The sequence below is a fragment of the Prionailurus viverrinus genome, chromosome A1 (assembly GCF_022837055.1).
Source record: "Prionailurus viverrinus isolate Anna chromosome A1, UM_Priviv_1.0, whole genome shotgun sequence".
In the NCBI taxonomy this organism is placed as follows: domain Eukaryota; kingdom Metazoa; phylum Chordata; class Mammalia; order Carnivora; family Felidae; genus Prionailurus; species Prionailurus viverrinus.
The window spans coordinates 153518267-153534957 of NC_062561.1; the positions used below are offsets into that span (position 1 = coordinate 153518267).

A 16691-nucleotide genomic window follows, 5' to 3' on the forward strand; every position below is an offset into this window, starting at 1 on the left:
TCCTTTTTAGAGAACAAAGTAAAGTGTTTGAGGTAAAATGTTCAAAATGTCGGTAATTTACTTTAGCATATAAAAATCAGTTTAAAAACTTCAAAGGTACTCGGGCACCTGGGTGGTTCAGTCCATTAAGCGTCCAACTTTAGCTCAGGTCATGATCTCGCAGTCCATAGGTTCGAGCCCCGCTTCGGGCTCTGTGCTGACAACTCAGAGCCTGGAGCCTGCTTCAGATTCTGTGTCTCCCTCTCTACCCCTCTCCTGCTCTCTCCGTGCCTCTCTTAACAATAAACATTAAATTTAAAAAAAAAAAAAGGTACAATGTTAAATTCTATGAAGAAAATAAGAGAGGGCAATGAGGAGCTAACCACAAGTTGAGTACTACAGAACTGAGAAGGTCCATGATAAAGTGACTTTTGAACTGTGATATTAAATGACTGACAGCTGTGTCAGTTTAGGTTCTTTGAATTCCAGATGACAACATAGGATCAGTCATGAAAGAGACTAGGAAACATCAGTGAAGGATAAAGGTGTGGTAAGCAGAAGGCAGGAGAGTCTTCAAACTACAATACTGTCCTCACACCTGGGAACAGAAAGGGGAAGGAAGGAGAACTGGGTAGGAAGAGCTTCACAGTACAATGCAGTTGTGAGATAATTTCAGGCCACTGAGGAGCCCCAAAGCAAAAATGGCCCTATAGAGGAGTCTTGGGTTAGGCAGGAATAGTGGAGCTCTAGTATCCATTCTGTACTCAGTCACCAGCTAGACACAGGCTAGGGGAAATGTGGCCGCAGTATGAGTGGTCTGAAAACATGGCAGCTGAAAGGTTGTAAAAAGCCGTCATGATGGCAATTTTAAGGAGTGGTCAACATGCAGGTGCAACTGAGGGAACAACAGGATAAGAACTGAAAAGAAGCAATTGAACTTAGCAATTAACAAGTCTTTGGTGACCTAGTAAAGAAGTGACCTGGTAAGGAAGACCTTTGATGACCTACTCACACAGAGGGAGATCTGACCAATATACCTTCAATACTGTTGTATAAGCCTGGCAAAGCTCTGAAGGGAGAATATACCAAAAAGAAGAAATGACAAAGGTGCAAAGGCCACAGGTTAGGAACAAGGTTGGCATAATCAAGGACAGGAAAGATTTCAATAAGTTTGATGTATAATGAGAATAGCAGAATGGTATAAGAAGTCAGATTGATAAACAGAGTCCTAATTATGTAGAGTCTGGTAGTTCGTGTGGAAGGATAAATTTTATTTCAAGTGTAATGGAAATCCATCAGCAGGTTTTAAGCAGTGAATTATTATGATCTGATTTAGGTTTTGAAGCCAAACTTCCTGAAACAATCTATATTCACAGCATCTATTTCCTCATATCTCATTTTCTCTCAACCCACAGCAAATCTGACTTACATTCACCTCTCTACTGGAAGTGCTTTTACTAGGTCACCAAAGACTTCTTAATTGCTAGTTCAATTGCTTCTTTTCAGTTCTCATCCTGTTGTCCCCTCAGTTGCATCTGCATGTTGACCACTCCTTAAAATTGCCATCATGACCGCTTTTTACTACTCCTTCCTAGTTTTCTTTGATGGCTTTTTTTTTTAATTCATTCCCTGTTTGTTTGTTTGTTTGTTTTCAAAATGATGTTCTTAATACTTCCATGCTATTCTTAAGCACTCTCACCTACTAAATTTCAACAATCACATACTGATGACTCCAAAATTTCTCACATTTTTTCTGATAACCCTCTATTCGTAGTATGAACATAGACTTCCATTTATGTCATGCATTTCCATTATATGGAAAAGAATATACCAAAACAAAAATAATTATCTTCTTCTAAAATACTTCTTATATGCTCTGCATCCTGGATAATGCCATTACCAGTCACCCAGTTTATATAACTCCTTGGAATAATATTTAACTCCTCACTATTGTCGAAGTATAATTTTCAAAATTTCAACACAGGACTATTATAAAAATATAGAATGAATATGTTTCTAAGATCTATTTAACTTTTTTAATGAGGAACCCAGCCAGATGATAAAGCTAGTTCACAGAAAAAAGTAGAAAAACTGAGTATATCTAGGTAGTTCCTGAAGGCATGCTGAGATAGGTTGGCTAAATTACAGTGTCATACAAGTCAAAATAAACTGTAGCCTTTGGAGTTGCACTCTCTACCAAACAAACATGATATGCATCTCTCTAGGGCAAAAATGTACAAGTTAATGTTTTACACAGTCTAAGCCCTAATCAGTAGCAACTAACAAAGGTAAACAAACCTCCAAGAGAAATTCTCATTGAGTATAACTTAAATTAAATTAAACAATATTCCAGAATGACGTACAGCCATCCTTTGGCATCATGTCCAAGTTTTGGATGGTTTTTCTTCTATACGATCCCACATCACCATCATGTCGTGATGGATCTATTTAAAGACAAATCTGCCTGACTCCAATGCCTCTATTGTTCCCTGTGAAAAATGTGAATGGTAGGCAAATTTAAGTAGTGCACAGAAAATGAGCAGAATTAAGATTTGAGAAAGGCTTCTGGTTTTCATACTTAGTAAAACATAATAATTAAGAGAGTATGACATTGGAGAAAAGATAGAAAACTGTATCAATAGAGTAGACCTATTCATACAAACAGTCATTTGATTAATTATAAAGACACCAAGTCCATGGGGAAAAGACCTTGCAATAAATAGATATCACATAAAAATAAATGAACATTATTCTTTTCTCTCACCAACACAAAAATTAACTTGAGATGGATCATAGAATTATATGTGAAAGAAAATCTTATAAAATTTCTAAAAGCAAACATAGGATAAAATCCCCATGACTTTGAGACAGATAAGATTTCTTAAACAGGACTTAAAAAGCATTAACCATAAAAATAAAAACTGATAAGTTGACATCCTCAAAATTAAAAATTTCTGCTCATCAAAGACACCACTAGAAAAGTAAAAAGATGGAGTGTCTGGATGGCTCATTCAGTTAAGTATCCAATGTCAGGTCAGGTCATGATATCACAGTCCATAGGTTCAAGCCCCATGTTGGGCTCTGTGCTGACAGCTCAGAGCCTGGAGCCTGCTTCAGATTCTGTGTCTCCCTCTCTCTCAGTCCTTCCCCGCTCGCACTTTGTCTCTTTCTCTTTCTATTTCAAAAATAAACATTAAAAAAAATACAATGAAAAGAAGTGAAAGTGTGTAAGAAAACATTTATAACACATATATCTGATAAAACGTTACAAATCAATTATAAAAAGTCTTAAAGCCCAATAAGAACATTGTATAAAAGATTTTAATTATCAGTTAAAACCACAATGAATGTTATTGCAAACACACCAAAATGGCTAATATTAAAATAAATAAAAAATTTTTAGAAGATTAACAATATCATATAGTGGCAAAAGATGTGGACCAACTCTTAAAAGATTGCTGATAGGAATGTAAAACGATACATCAGTTTGTGTCTATCTCTACAAATGTTAAAAATTCACTTACCTTGGGGCGCCTGGGTGGCGCAGTCGGTTATGCGTCCGACTTCAGCCAGGTCACGATCTCGCGGTCCGTGAGTTCGAGCCCCGCGTCAGGCTCTGGGCTGATGGCTCAGAGCCTGGAGCCTGTTTCCGATTCTGTGTCTCCCTCTCTCTCTGCCCCTCCCCCGTTCATGCTCTGTCTCTCTGTCCCAAAAATAAAATAAAACGTTGAAAAAAAATTAAAAAAAAAAAATTCACTTACCTTATGACACAGCAATTTCATTTGTAGGTATGAATCCAAAAGTAGTGGTATATTCCCCCAGAAAAACTTACACGAGAATGTTCACTGCAGGTTTATTCATGATGACTCCATACTGAAAGCATCCCAAATTTTCATTAACATGTAAAAGGAGAAACAAATTGAGGTATACTCATATAAAGGAATACTACCAGTGATAAAGAAAAAAAAACACAAAAATAACGGTAACATCAACAATAAGATTGATACTCGTGGATATTGTTTTTAGTGAAATGAGTCAGATACAAAAGAATACATGCAAATGAGTATGCTGCACATGATTCCATTTATATAAAGTTCAACAACTGGCAGAACTAATCAATATTTATATGATTCAGAACAGTGGGTACCTCTGGGCAGGCAGAAATGGGGTAATAGTGGTGATATTTATTGAAAAAGAACAAAATAGAACTTTAGAGGGTGTTGGAAATGTTCCAAATCTTGATCTGCATGGTGGTTTGAAGGGTGTATGCACATGTAAAAATCATCTAATTGCATACTTAAAATTAATGCACTTTATGCATTTTACTAGGTAACTTATCCATCAAAAATATTAGGTTCTCACAAGGCATTTGGTTGCAATTTTTGTAGAGTTAAGAATAATCGTTAAGATTGTAAAAGGTTAAGGAATGATGAAGCAGTAAGAATTAACTTCACTTTGAAGAAATTTGTGAAGAGAAGTAGAAAATTAAGGAATTAATAAAGATATTCACAAGTGAAAGAAGGTTGTTTTTAAAATTCTTTTAGAATAGGAAATGCTTTATTAGAGGAGAAGCCAGTGGAAAGGTACAGGTTGAAGATGGGACTGAGGGAAGAGAAGAGAAAGTTGATAAGACTTGATATCTTGGTGTCAAAGGTGGAGAATTATTTAAAGAGAAGAAAGATAAAGAAAAGTAGGGTGAAGGAACTAAATGATTGTGAAATAGAAGATAATTTAGGTTCTTTCACGGACTTTCTCTCCACCTCCTTAGGAAAATACGAAGTAAGGACATCCAATAAAAGTCAAGAGCTGGGAGGAAAGGATGACGAGGTAGAGTAGAGGACTTGATGAAGCCAGTCAGCTGTTTCATTAGATTTGAAATCTTGGCAACTTTACCTTTTGAGTTTCCTCATCCCTATGATAGGGATTCTACTCACAGAGTTGTTATGAAGATTAAATTAGCTGATGTATATAAAGTATTCACATATGACAATCAATAAATGTTAGTTCCCCTTTAAAAAGGAGTAGAGGGGTGCCTGGGTGGCTCAGTCCGTTCAGCATCGGACTTGGGCTCAGGTCATGATGTCACGGTTTGTGGTTTCGAGCCCCGTATCAAACTCTGTGGTGACAGCTTGGAGCCAGGAGCCTGCTTCATATTCTGTGTCTTCCTCTCTCTCTGCCCCTCCCCCACTCACGTTGTGTGTGTGTGTGTGTGTGTGTGTGTGTGTGTGTGTGTGTGTGTCTGTCTGTCTCAAAAATAAATAAACATTAAAAAAAAATTAAGGGGTTCCTGGGTGGCTCAGTTGGTTAAGTGTCCGACTTTGGCTCAGGTTGTGATCTCTCAGTTTGTGAGTTCGAACCCCGCATTGGGCTCTGTGCTGACAGCTCAGAGCCTGGAGCCTGCTTTGGATTCTGTCTCCTTCTCTCTCTGCACTCCCCACCCCCGCTCATGCTCTGTCTCTCTCTGTCTCAAAAATAAATGAACGTTAAAAAAAAAAAGAGTTGCTGGAAATTACCCTCCACAAAGAGCTTGAAAAATAGAATCATCTAGAGTCAGAATAAAAACTCAGTGAAGGATAAGGAACCTAGGCACTTCCTTAACATCTGTAGGGGCTAGTGCAAATGAGGTGTCATATACCTTATGTATAAATATTTTAAAGTTATAAATCAAGCTAATAAGCTGTTAAATAAAATATGTTCTGTCCTCCTACTTTGACAAATATAGCTTCATAATGACTGAAGTTTGGGTTTGAAATTAGAATTCTGAATTCTTGGTGTTCCACATTGAATCCTGGGAATGTTGGAAGAGCCAGACCAAGTCAAACTTTTCTTTCTTCTTCCAACTCTGTCCCATACCAGGAGGGGCCTCCAGTGTACATGGGTGGATACGCCAGCTTGAAAATCCAAGCTCCACTCCTATTTTTGGCAAATAGCAGCCATCTGGCCACTTTTAGGCTTGGGCTGTGTACTCCAATGGCATTGTCCTTGCTATGCAAAAGCCCTAAAGGGAGGCTTAGAGACATTTGGGTGGGGAATTCTGAGGTCCCAAGTATCTGGAGCTTGGTCTAGAAGGAGTATATGAGCTTTGGGTCTATAAGGGAAGAAAAATAATTTTTCCTCTACCCTTCTGAGTTCTTGTCTGAGATCACTGTAATAAAAGACAGATTAACAAAAGAAAATCAAACAGAACTTTATTAACATGTTTACCTCTTCTATATGTGGATGATACCTAGGAAAAAACGAGTAACTCAGAGAGGTGACTTAGAATTCCAGCTTATTATGGAACGGGTGAAAGACTTGGTAGGGGGAGAAAGTGGGTATGACTAAATGGATCTTTATAGCCCTATGATCTATCCTTTCCTCGACAGTTTCTGCAGAAAAAAGTGGAAGGATCATTTTGTTGCATTCCTCCATTCTTGTTTTTAAAAGAACAAGTCCCAAGCCCTACAAATGGCTTGTATTGAACTTTCATATTTGAATTAAAGATTGTTAAACATGAAAAAAAAAATTCCAGCTTATATGGCATCTTCAACAAAGAACAGTAAATTTGTGACAGGAGAGTGGAAAGCAAATTTAGGCTTCCAATGGGAGCAAACTGTGGGCAGGTGAATATATGGAAGGAAACTAAGGGAATAAGGTTTGCAGATTCCTTTAATGCCATCTCTGAGCTAATAAGAGGCTTTTTCTGGTAAATGGAGAATTTGTATCCTGCCTTTAGGCAGAAAAGGGGTAGGGTAGAGAGAACCCTTAGTTCTTCTTAGTTTCTTCTTAGTTGTGTTCACTTCAAAATACTTTTTATGTCAAAAAGGCATATTTTGTGGTAGCGTATTTTGCTATCCTTCAGGTGGATATGTTTCCTAAGGTGCCTGGAACTCTTCACCTCATGTGGAATGCAGTGTAGAAGGGCCAGAGTGGGTTCCAAAGCATTGGCCTCTGAGCAATACCTCCTGTGCTCAGAGCTACGGACCTTACACTCCTTTTATTCTTTATAGTGCTTATAGTCGCATTTAGGGCTAGGATTATCCACACTTCCTGCTTCCAGAAGTGAACACAGGTAGACTGCAATACTGCTAACAGGAAAGAGCAAAATATTCAAAACAAAAATATGCTGGAAATATAATGAAAATGAAGTAGAGTCTATAAGTGCTTATTAAGAGGCTGCTTTCCACCTAAAAGTAAGCTCTCTAGCCTTTTGAGTTACTTTTATGGATTGATAGCTTTCCTATGAAGCACTGCATAAAACTGAAGATGATTTATTAATCTCAGGTCTATTCTTCAAATCAAAATATTTAGTAGGTGGCCATGGTCTGGTAACCAGCTTTTGCAAGCTTTGGTTAAAGATGAATTTTCATAACCTCTTTGTCTGGCCTTACATTTTTTAAAATCAAACAAGTTGTATTTAGATACTCATGTTTATAGATTCATAGGATGTCTTTGAATACAAATAGTGTCCTTATCACAACAGTCAAAAACAAAGGATTTGGGGTGGTTTTTTTTTTGATGAATTCCTATTAGTGATGAGGCACTAAACATGCTCCTGAATACAATGTAGAGGTGAAAAATAATAGGTTTATTTTTAGCTACCACCTACATACTATAAGCAGACAACATCAAGAGCAAGAAGGAAATAATGGTTCCTTTAATAAATCATAATGTTCCTGAAAAATTCTTCTTCCTCCCAGAATCGGGGCATCTAATTATATAAGTGATTACTGTGGCAACAGCTTAGATATGAAGAGAAAGAGAGGAGGGGGAGAAGGAAAACAGGGAGGGAGGGAGAATGAATTAGGCTATTAAACAAAAAGAAAAAAGTATTTTGACTGAAGAACAAAATGTGGGAACTGCTAACTAGAAGAGAAAGGAAACACTGAAAAAGTTATCTTTAAGGCTTAAACCAGTCAATATCTGAATATTAAAGGTAAATTTGTGAATGTAGATAAAAGAAGCTAAAAATCACAATAATAGTTTTCATAAAATAGGCTAAGGAAATACATAAACTCTGCAGGTGGAAATTCCACAGACTATAAAATACTATGTACAATAAGAAAATCAAAGATTTCATGTTGTATAACATGTTATATGTTTTAATGTTAATGTACTATATGTTATGAATTATGTAATATATACTATGTTTCTATATTATAACAGAACCTAGAATACTGTTGACCCTTGAATAACACAGGTTTGAACTCTGGGGTCCACTTTTATGTGGATTTTTTAAAAATAAATACAGTACATGGGGGCGCCTGGGTGGCGCAGTCGGTTGAGCGTCCGACTTCAGCCAGGTCACGATCTCGCGGTCCGGGAGTTCGAGCCCCGCGTCGGGCTCTGGGCTGATGGCTCAGAGCCTGGAGCCTGTTTCCGATTCTGTGTCTCCCTCTCTCTCTGCCCCTCCCCCGTTCATGCTCTGTCTCTCTCTGTCCCAAAAATAAATAAACGTTGAAAAAAAAAAATTTAAAAAAAATAAAAAAAAAAATAAAAAAAATAAAATAAAATAAATAAATAAATACAGTACATACCTTAAATGTATTTTCTGTTCCTTATGTTTTTTTAATAACATTTTCTTTTCTCTAGCTTACTTTATTATAAGAATACAGTATATAATACATATAACATATAAAATATGTGTTAATAGATAGTTTATATTGATAAGGTTTCTGGACAACAGAAGGTGATTAGTAGTTAAGTTTTGGGGGAGCCAATAGTTAAACACCGATTTTTGCCTGCATGGGAGTGGGAGGGATGGTGGTGCCTCTAACTCCTGTGTTGTTCAAGCATCATCTGTATATGAGAAGACAGCTCATGTAAAAAAATCTACAAATAGCTTATAAACATATGACTTGTTCAGCTTCTTTAAAAATAAGGTCAGTGTTTACACTGCAGTGAGATACAAATTTTCACTTGTCACATTTGCAAAGATCTAAGTTTGGAATTACAAACTTACTATGGAGAATGAGCAGGGTTTCCCTAAACATTGTTGATAGATAATTTAGGGCAACCTTTTTGGTGAACTTTGGAGATCACATGTATCAAAATTTTAAATCCACATACACTTGAGAAGCATTTCTACTTCTCAAAAAATTACTCTGTAGGTGTACTTGTACATAAAGTATGTGCAAAGCTATTCGTTACAGCTTATAAAAGAAAAAGATTCGTTCACATGGAATCACTGTGAAGAGTAAAATTCAAGCTTTTTAACCCTGAGTCATAGCTGGGCCCATAGTAGAGCTCCTTTTGTGAACCAAGCATCCCTCGTGTAGTCCTGATGCAAGCTGATTGTGTGTTCTAGGGGCTAATTCTGTCACCGGCTTGGTGGAAAACAAGAAGGCTCAACTGGTAGTGATTGCACATGATGTGGATCCCATGGAGATGGCTGTCTTCCCGCCTGCCCTATATTGTAAGATGGGGTTCCCAACTGTATTATCAAGGGGAAGGCCAGGCTGGGGTATCTGGTCCACAGGAAGACCTGCACCACTGTCATCTTCACACAGGTTAACTCTGAACACAAAGGAGATCTGGCTAAGCTGGTGGAAGCGATCAGGACCAATTATGACAACAGATATGATGAGATCTGCTGTCATTGGGGAGGCAGTGTCCTGGGTCCAAAGTCAGTGGCTTGCATTGCCAAGCTGGAAAAGGCAAAGGCTAAAACTGGCCACCAAACTGGGCTAAGTGTACGCTATTGAATCTTCTGTACATAAAAGTAATAAAAGTTGTCTTTCAAAAAAAAGGAAGAGAGAAAGATTTGAAAAATACTAACTGTCCATGAACAGATGACAGTGTATTTATTTTTTTAATGTTTATTTATTTTTGAGAGAGAGACAGAGTGTGAGTGGGGGGAGGGGCAGAGAGGGAGAGAGACAGAATCCAAAGTAGGTCCAGGCTCTGAGCTGTCAGCACAGAGCCCGATGCGGGGCTCAAACTCATGAACTGCGAGATTATGACCTGAGCCAAAGTCGGATGTTCAGCAGACTGAGCCACCCAGGCACCCCCAGATGACAGTTTAAATACATTAGTTTACATCCATAGCATGGAATTATTATAAACCTGTTAAAAAGAATAAAACATACCTATAGATACTATCATGTACTATTTTTGGAATGCATCATTAAATGAGAAAAAAAAGTACAGAGAAGTGTACATAACATATGATCAATTTGAATTTGAAATAACGACAACAACAACAATAATAATACTAATGGAGATTGCAGCTACTTTACAATATTAATCCTCTTCAGCCAAAAAGTACCAAAAATACCTGTAGTTGAACCATGTTTAATTGTTTATTTTTTTTCTTCCTTCAAACATCATGAGGGTACTCTCTTAAAAAGGGAGTATGAGAAAAGACTCGGCTTGGGTTGGGTGATTTTGAGGGGTCCAAGGAAGTGAGGACAACTATATCATTGGGTATCTTAACAAATTTTGTCTATTGAGAGAGCAGCCTTTAGGAGGATAAAGCTATAATTGGATAAAGTCTAGGCTCCACTTGGTCTTTGCTGGCAGGGATGGGGGTGGGGCCATAGCTTCTTCTATAGTAAATTGGTTATTTCCCAAAAGCTTTCTGCCTTTGTCGGCTGCCATTTTCCTGGTCCTTTGGCTCAAAGGAGCAGTTTTTGCTGGGCCCTTTTCTGTAGGTGACCATTGGTATTTCCAGGCTTTCTGGCTTCTCTAGCACCAATTCTGGGATATATTCAGAAAAAAGAATACCCAGGGAACTCATCACCATGTTGTTTGTTCATTGGATCTTGAAGTCTTTAGCTGATATGCTTTCTCATATGTTTGCTTTTTATATTATGCCCAGAATTTTTAGTTATAAATTGGGAAAGTGCATCTACTCAATCTTCCTGGAATGGAAATCCCTGGATAGATTTTTTTCACTGTTTGGAATTTTTTTGCCATAAGCATGAATCATTCATTCAAATAAGTAAATACATATAGATACAAACTTTGCTTTTTAAGAACTGATCATTGCAGAATCCCTATGAAGAATATAAAGGAAAACAGTAGGATAGAGAGTGGCTGAAGTAAGAAAAGCTTCTTGGTTAAGGCGGTCAGGGAAAACCTCTCTGTGACACTTGAGCTGGAATAAAAAACCAGTCTTGTAAAGAACTGAAGAAGAGAAGAGGAAGAGGAAATGCAAAAGACCTGAAATAGAAATAAGCTTGGCATAATCCAGGAACAGAGGGAATTCTAGTATCCATGGAATACTGGAGCTGTCATCTCACTTATTGGCATAATGAAAAGAATTAGCCAACATTCATATTGTATCTTCGCTTACTCATCAGTTGCAACCATAAGTTAAATACAGATACAAAAGTTTAGCAAAAATCAATGAAAGAATTCTGCAAAAACTTAAATGCCATATGGAATTTACAACAAGGAATATTATCTATTTTATTATTTACGTTTGTGCAACATATCCTTTATATTAATAAAAGTTATTCTAGAATGTATGTATGTGTAAACATGTGTGTGGGTGTGTGAAGCTTCAAAGAAAAGTGAAGCCTAGGAATATATTTAAGAGCCATCAGTATTTAAATGGCAGTTAAAGCCGCTTAACCAGATAAAATCAACTAGGAAAAGTGTGTGTAAACAAAAATAAAGTGCAAGACCAAATCCTGGGCATGAAAAATGGTATTGCCAGTGTGATAGAAGGAAAACCAGGAGAAAATGCTGTGCTGGAAACCAAGTAAGAAGAAGTAGTCAACTAAGTTGGACTTGGAAAAATTGTTAACTTCAACAAGGGCACATTTAATGGAATGTTGATGTCCAAAGCCAGATCGGATGAATTTAAAATAGACATAGCACTTTTGGCTCCCTGGTTGTCAGCAAGAACCAAGCGCCTTATGAAAGGCAGCAAAAAAGGAGCCAAGAAGAAAGTGGTTGATCCATTTTCAAAGAAAGGTTGGTGTGATGTAAAAGTGCCAGCTATGTTTAATATAAGAAATATCAGAAACACACTAGTCACAAGAACTCAAGCAACCAAAATCGCATCCGATGACCCTAAGGGTCATGTTTTCAAAGTGAGCCTTGCTGATCTGCAGAATGATGAAGTTGCATTTAGAAAGTTCAAGCTAATTACTGAAGATGTTCAAGGCAAAAACTGCCTAATTTCTGTGGCATGGATCTTACCCATGACAGAATGTGTTCCATGGTCAAAAAATGTCAGATCATGATTGAAGCTCCTGTTAATGTCAAGACTACCAATGGTTATTTGCTTCATCTCTTTTGTGTTGCTTTTACTACTAAACGCAACATTCAGATTTGGAAGACCTGTTATGCTCACCACCAGCAAATCCACCAAATTTGGAAAAAATTGATGGAAATCATGACCCAAGAGGTGCAGACAAATGACCTGAAAAAAGTGGTCAATAAATTGATTCCAGACAGCATCGGGAATGACATAGAAAAGATTTGTCAGTCTATTTATCCACTCCATGATGTCTTCATTAGAAAAGTAAAAATGCTGACAAAACCTAACTTTGAACTGGGAAAGCTCATGGAGCTTCATGATGAAGGTAGTAGTTCTGGAAAAGCTACTGGGAGTGAGACTGGTGCTAAAGTTGAACAAGCTGATGGATATGAGCCACCAGCCCAAGAATCTGTTTAAAATTCAGACATTTAATGGTGACAAATAAAAAATCTTATTTGTGATATTTAATTTCTGGGCATTCTTTTTAAATAATCTATACTTGGTGAATCAGATGTTCTGAACTGATGGTGATGTGAACTTTTCTGAACTGTTGTATGAATTTAATTCATTGCTCTTAGTTACTAAATAGCTGCGAAAGACTAGTGGTCTATTTTAAGCTGAAGTAACCTGGATGGAAGTATAATAGATGGCTAATAAAATGAAATCTTTAGAGACAAATATGATAAAATAGTCAGCAATTCCATTGTCAATCAAGATTTATGCAAAATGCATTTTGAAATTTTCTTCTAACTATGAGAAATACAAGGTAGAAAACTCCCTAAACTCACAGATTTACCTGGTAATGGTGTAAGGGTTAAATTGTAGTGTAGGGCTAATGCTTAGCTTGAAAGATAACAACTTTGTTCTGACACTGAAAGTCAAAAGATAGCAGCCTTGCTTTTACCCTTGTAAATCATACTTCATACTCTTGTGAATCAGGCTTTACCAATGAAGGAAACAAAAGCTCAAAAAAAGAGCATCAGAGACAAGGTCAAGGAGATCCACTGGTTGCAACTTAGCGGCAGAAAGTCCAAAATAATCACCTCATTCGATAACTGTTTCTGACTCATCTGGCAACTGTTTCTAACTCATCTGGGAACTGTTTCTCTGTTCTGTTCCCAGATAATGATAAAACGATGTGATCGGCTTTAAAAACTCTGTACCCCGGCTGTTCGGAGCCACACTCTTATCAAGAGTGTTGGTCCCGACCTTGCCTCTCATTGTAATAAACTTTGTTGCGACTGTCACTGGTGCCCATAACATTCAGTTTCAGGAGTCGTGTGGATGCAACAAAGGAGAAAGAATTTCTTCCTTTAACCTGACTCTATTATGAATCCAACCCTTTATATTTGTCCTTCTCCACAGCTGTTATTTATAGATAAGGTTGCAAATTTATGGCCTTATGACCAGATTTTGCCCATAGATGTTTTTTGTTCAGCTACTTAGTATTGGCTCAGAGATTTTCTACTTGAAAAGAGCAGAATCCCTATCTTTTAGGAATACATATTACTTGTGTGTCCCATCCTCCTTGCCCTTCCCTTCCCCCATCACCCTTAAGAATGTTTACACAAGACCATTCTGTTTCCTACACATTCCTTACAAAACTGTATAAACTTTGAAGTATTTACAAGTGAGATGATGTTATATTTATAGTTGGCTTCAAATAATCCACTCTGTGTGCAACGGTGGGAGGGCAGGGATTTGGTAAGGGTGTGGATGAAACAAAATTGGCCATATGTTGAAAATCATTGAGGATGGATGTGTACTAAGGGGTTGATTATACTCTTCTTTCTATGTTTGTATGTGATTGAAATTTTCCAGAATAATACATGCATTTTTTTTAATGTTTTATTTATTTTTGAGACAGAAAGAGAGTACAAGTGGGGGAGAGGCAGAGAGACAGAGAGAGACAGAATCCAAAGCAGGCTCCAGGCTCTGAGCTGTCAGCACAGAGCCTGACACGGGGTTTGAACTCATGAACTGCAAGATCATGACCTGAGCTGAAGTCAGTCACTTAACCAACTGAGACACCCAGGCGCCCCAAGAATAAAAATATTTTTTTAATATTTTAAAATGATTTTTAAAATATTTTTAATGTTTTAAAAATATTCTTAAATGTGGGGAGAAAGCTAGGATGGTTTTACCATCAAGAAATCTACACACAGCTTGAGAAGGCACTTTCTTCAAAGAGTTAAAACTCAGAGAGTGAGGGGAGAGGAGTGTGCACTGGCAGAGAGAAAGAGGCACACAGGTGTTTAAAGCTGTACCATGTTGATGGAGGAAGCCAGATTGCAGTGTGGTTCAAGCATAGCAGGAACAAACATGCATGGACTGCTTTGTGCATATTTCTGTGTGCTATGTCTTATAGATATTTTCTCACTTACTGCTCATACATCCTGTGATGTAGGCAAAAGACTGGTTCAGGGACAAGTTAAGTTACTTGTTTGGGTCACAAAGCTGGTAACTGGTACCTTTTGGGAGAGTAATTTCACTGAAAAAGCCACGCTGTAGTGGGCTGAGAAATAGATGAGCAGAGACCAGAGACCTCTTACCAGCTAAATAAGACCTACAGGAGATAAACTTAAATGTTTGATTTTGTTTTTGACATTTAAAAACTGTGAACAAAGATGGAGCTCCTGGGTGGCTCAGTTGGTTAAGTCCAGTTCTTGGTTTCGGCTCAGGTCATGATCTCACGATTTGTGGGACGGAACCTTATTAGCTATCCATGCACTGACAACGTGAAGCCTGCTCGGCATTATCTCCCTCCTCCCTGTCTACCCCTCCCCACCCCTCACATGTGCGCTCTCCCTCTCAAAAATTTCTTTAAAAATTGAAAAATTTAAAAACCATGAACAAAGAACAAAAACTCTTGACTTCTGACTTCTCTTAAAGAAGCAAACATTTTAGTGTCACAGATGCTGCACCCCTTCACAACCAAGGCATTGCTGCCCCCTTTCTGTGGGACCTGAGCTCTCCTTTTTGTCAGAGTCCTCTGAACTCATTACTTTATGGCAAAGGCACTGCTTCATTTTGTGAATTATGGCCTATGTAAGTATTTGAGTTCATTTATATACTAATTATATTCAACCTGGAGTATTATGACATACTAGTGTGGGTCTGATCAGTAAGAGAGAAAGAAATAGTCATAGAACCCCATGTGATTTGTCCACCACATGTTGAGAACTACAGTCAAAACCACTTCTATAGCAATTAATCCTGTATTATGTGCCTATTGTAATGTCTTGTGCAGAGTTTTCTTTTGCTGTAAGTGCTAAGTGCCATATGAATGAGTGGTGTGATAATAAATGCTCAGGAATTCTGAGGAGGGCACAATTATTTCTGCAGTCATTAAGACAAAGAATTTTAAAAGTTGGGTTGAAATTTTATGAGAAGAGAAATCATTAGAGATAGAAAAAAATCAAAGGAGAAAGGCATGAATTTGGGAAAGTGCAAAATATGTGCAGGGAGTGGGAAAGCGGGCTAGTATATGCGAAGCTCATGCTCCTTCATCTAAGCAACTCTAACTCAGGAATTGGATAGAACCATAGAAATGCTAATACTAGAAAGGAGCCTGCAGATCAGATTGCTTGAAAGAGCCTTCTTCTCATAGATGACAACCAAGATTTTGAGACGTTGGGTGATTTGCTTAATGGCACATAGCTAATTGGTGAAGGAATTGAGATTAGACCTTCTGATTTTGCATGTCCTTCTTTGATACTTCCCTTCGATGTGAGTTATTTACATTATAAGGAAGGAGAGGAAAATATGAGCTGTAGCTGAGTTCTAGATATATTATTTTTAATGACCTCATCACTCATTTAAAATTTAATTCCTTTCATCACTCATTTAAAATTTAAATTCTTAACCAGGAATTAAACCATAAAAGTAGTCAGAGAATCTGACAACTTGAGCAAAGTGTTAAGAGTAGTTGATCTAGGGGCACCTGGGCTGGCTCAGTTGGTGGAGCATGCGACTCTATGTCTTGGGATTATAAATTTTAGCACCAGGTTGGGTGTAGAGATTACTTAAAAATAAAATCTTAAGAAAAAAAGAGTAATTGATCTATCATACCACTCTCTGCCATTATGCCGTTGCATTTCATCTCATTCAAGAGTGATTTGCCCAGCTTCTAAATTCTACATGACTACCATATTCAGTAAGGGAAAGGAAACATGCTGGCAGGCAAGGCTCAGGCTCAGGCTTTATAATAATAAAGATTGGAATCTGAAAATAATGGTCAGTTTCAATGTTGTGTAAAAGAGCTTGACAGACTATCTCTGGCTTTCATTCCGCAGTTGGTGATGCCTGGTTCATATCTTAGAATTTGAGACTGGTGCTATTGCATAATATTGAAACCAAAGGCTTTGGATTTGAATCCAGGAGCTAAGTGATGTGGGCAATTTATTTAACCCCTCCAAACATTAGTTAGCACATATATAAAATGGTGCAGATATATAAAATTGTGTTATTAGAACTGAGTAACTAAATTTGGGTTTTCCCCAAAGCAAACTGTGCGACAAGG

The 16691-nt window shown here is 37.6% G+C and overlaps 1 protein-coding gene across 1 annotated transcript; it reads left to right on the forward strand.

Moving 5' to 3' along the window:
- The first annotated feature begins 11636 nt into the window (after positions 1–11636).
- Positions 11637–12586, forward strand: LOC125168452 (40S ribosomal protein S3a-like). Its single transcript, XM_047863595.1, is given in 2 exon segments — positions 11637–12081; positions 12084–12586. Coding segments are annotated over 2 exon segments (849 nt in total). The 5' UTR covers positions 11637–11735.
- The last annotated feature ends 4105 nt before the right edge of the window (positions 12587–16691 follow it).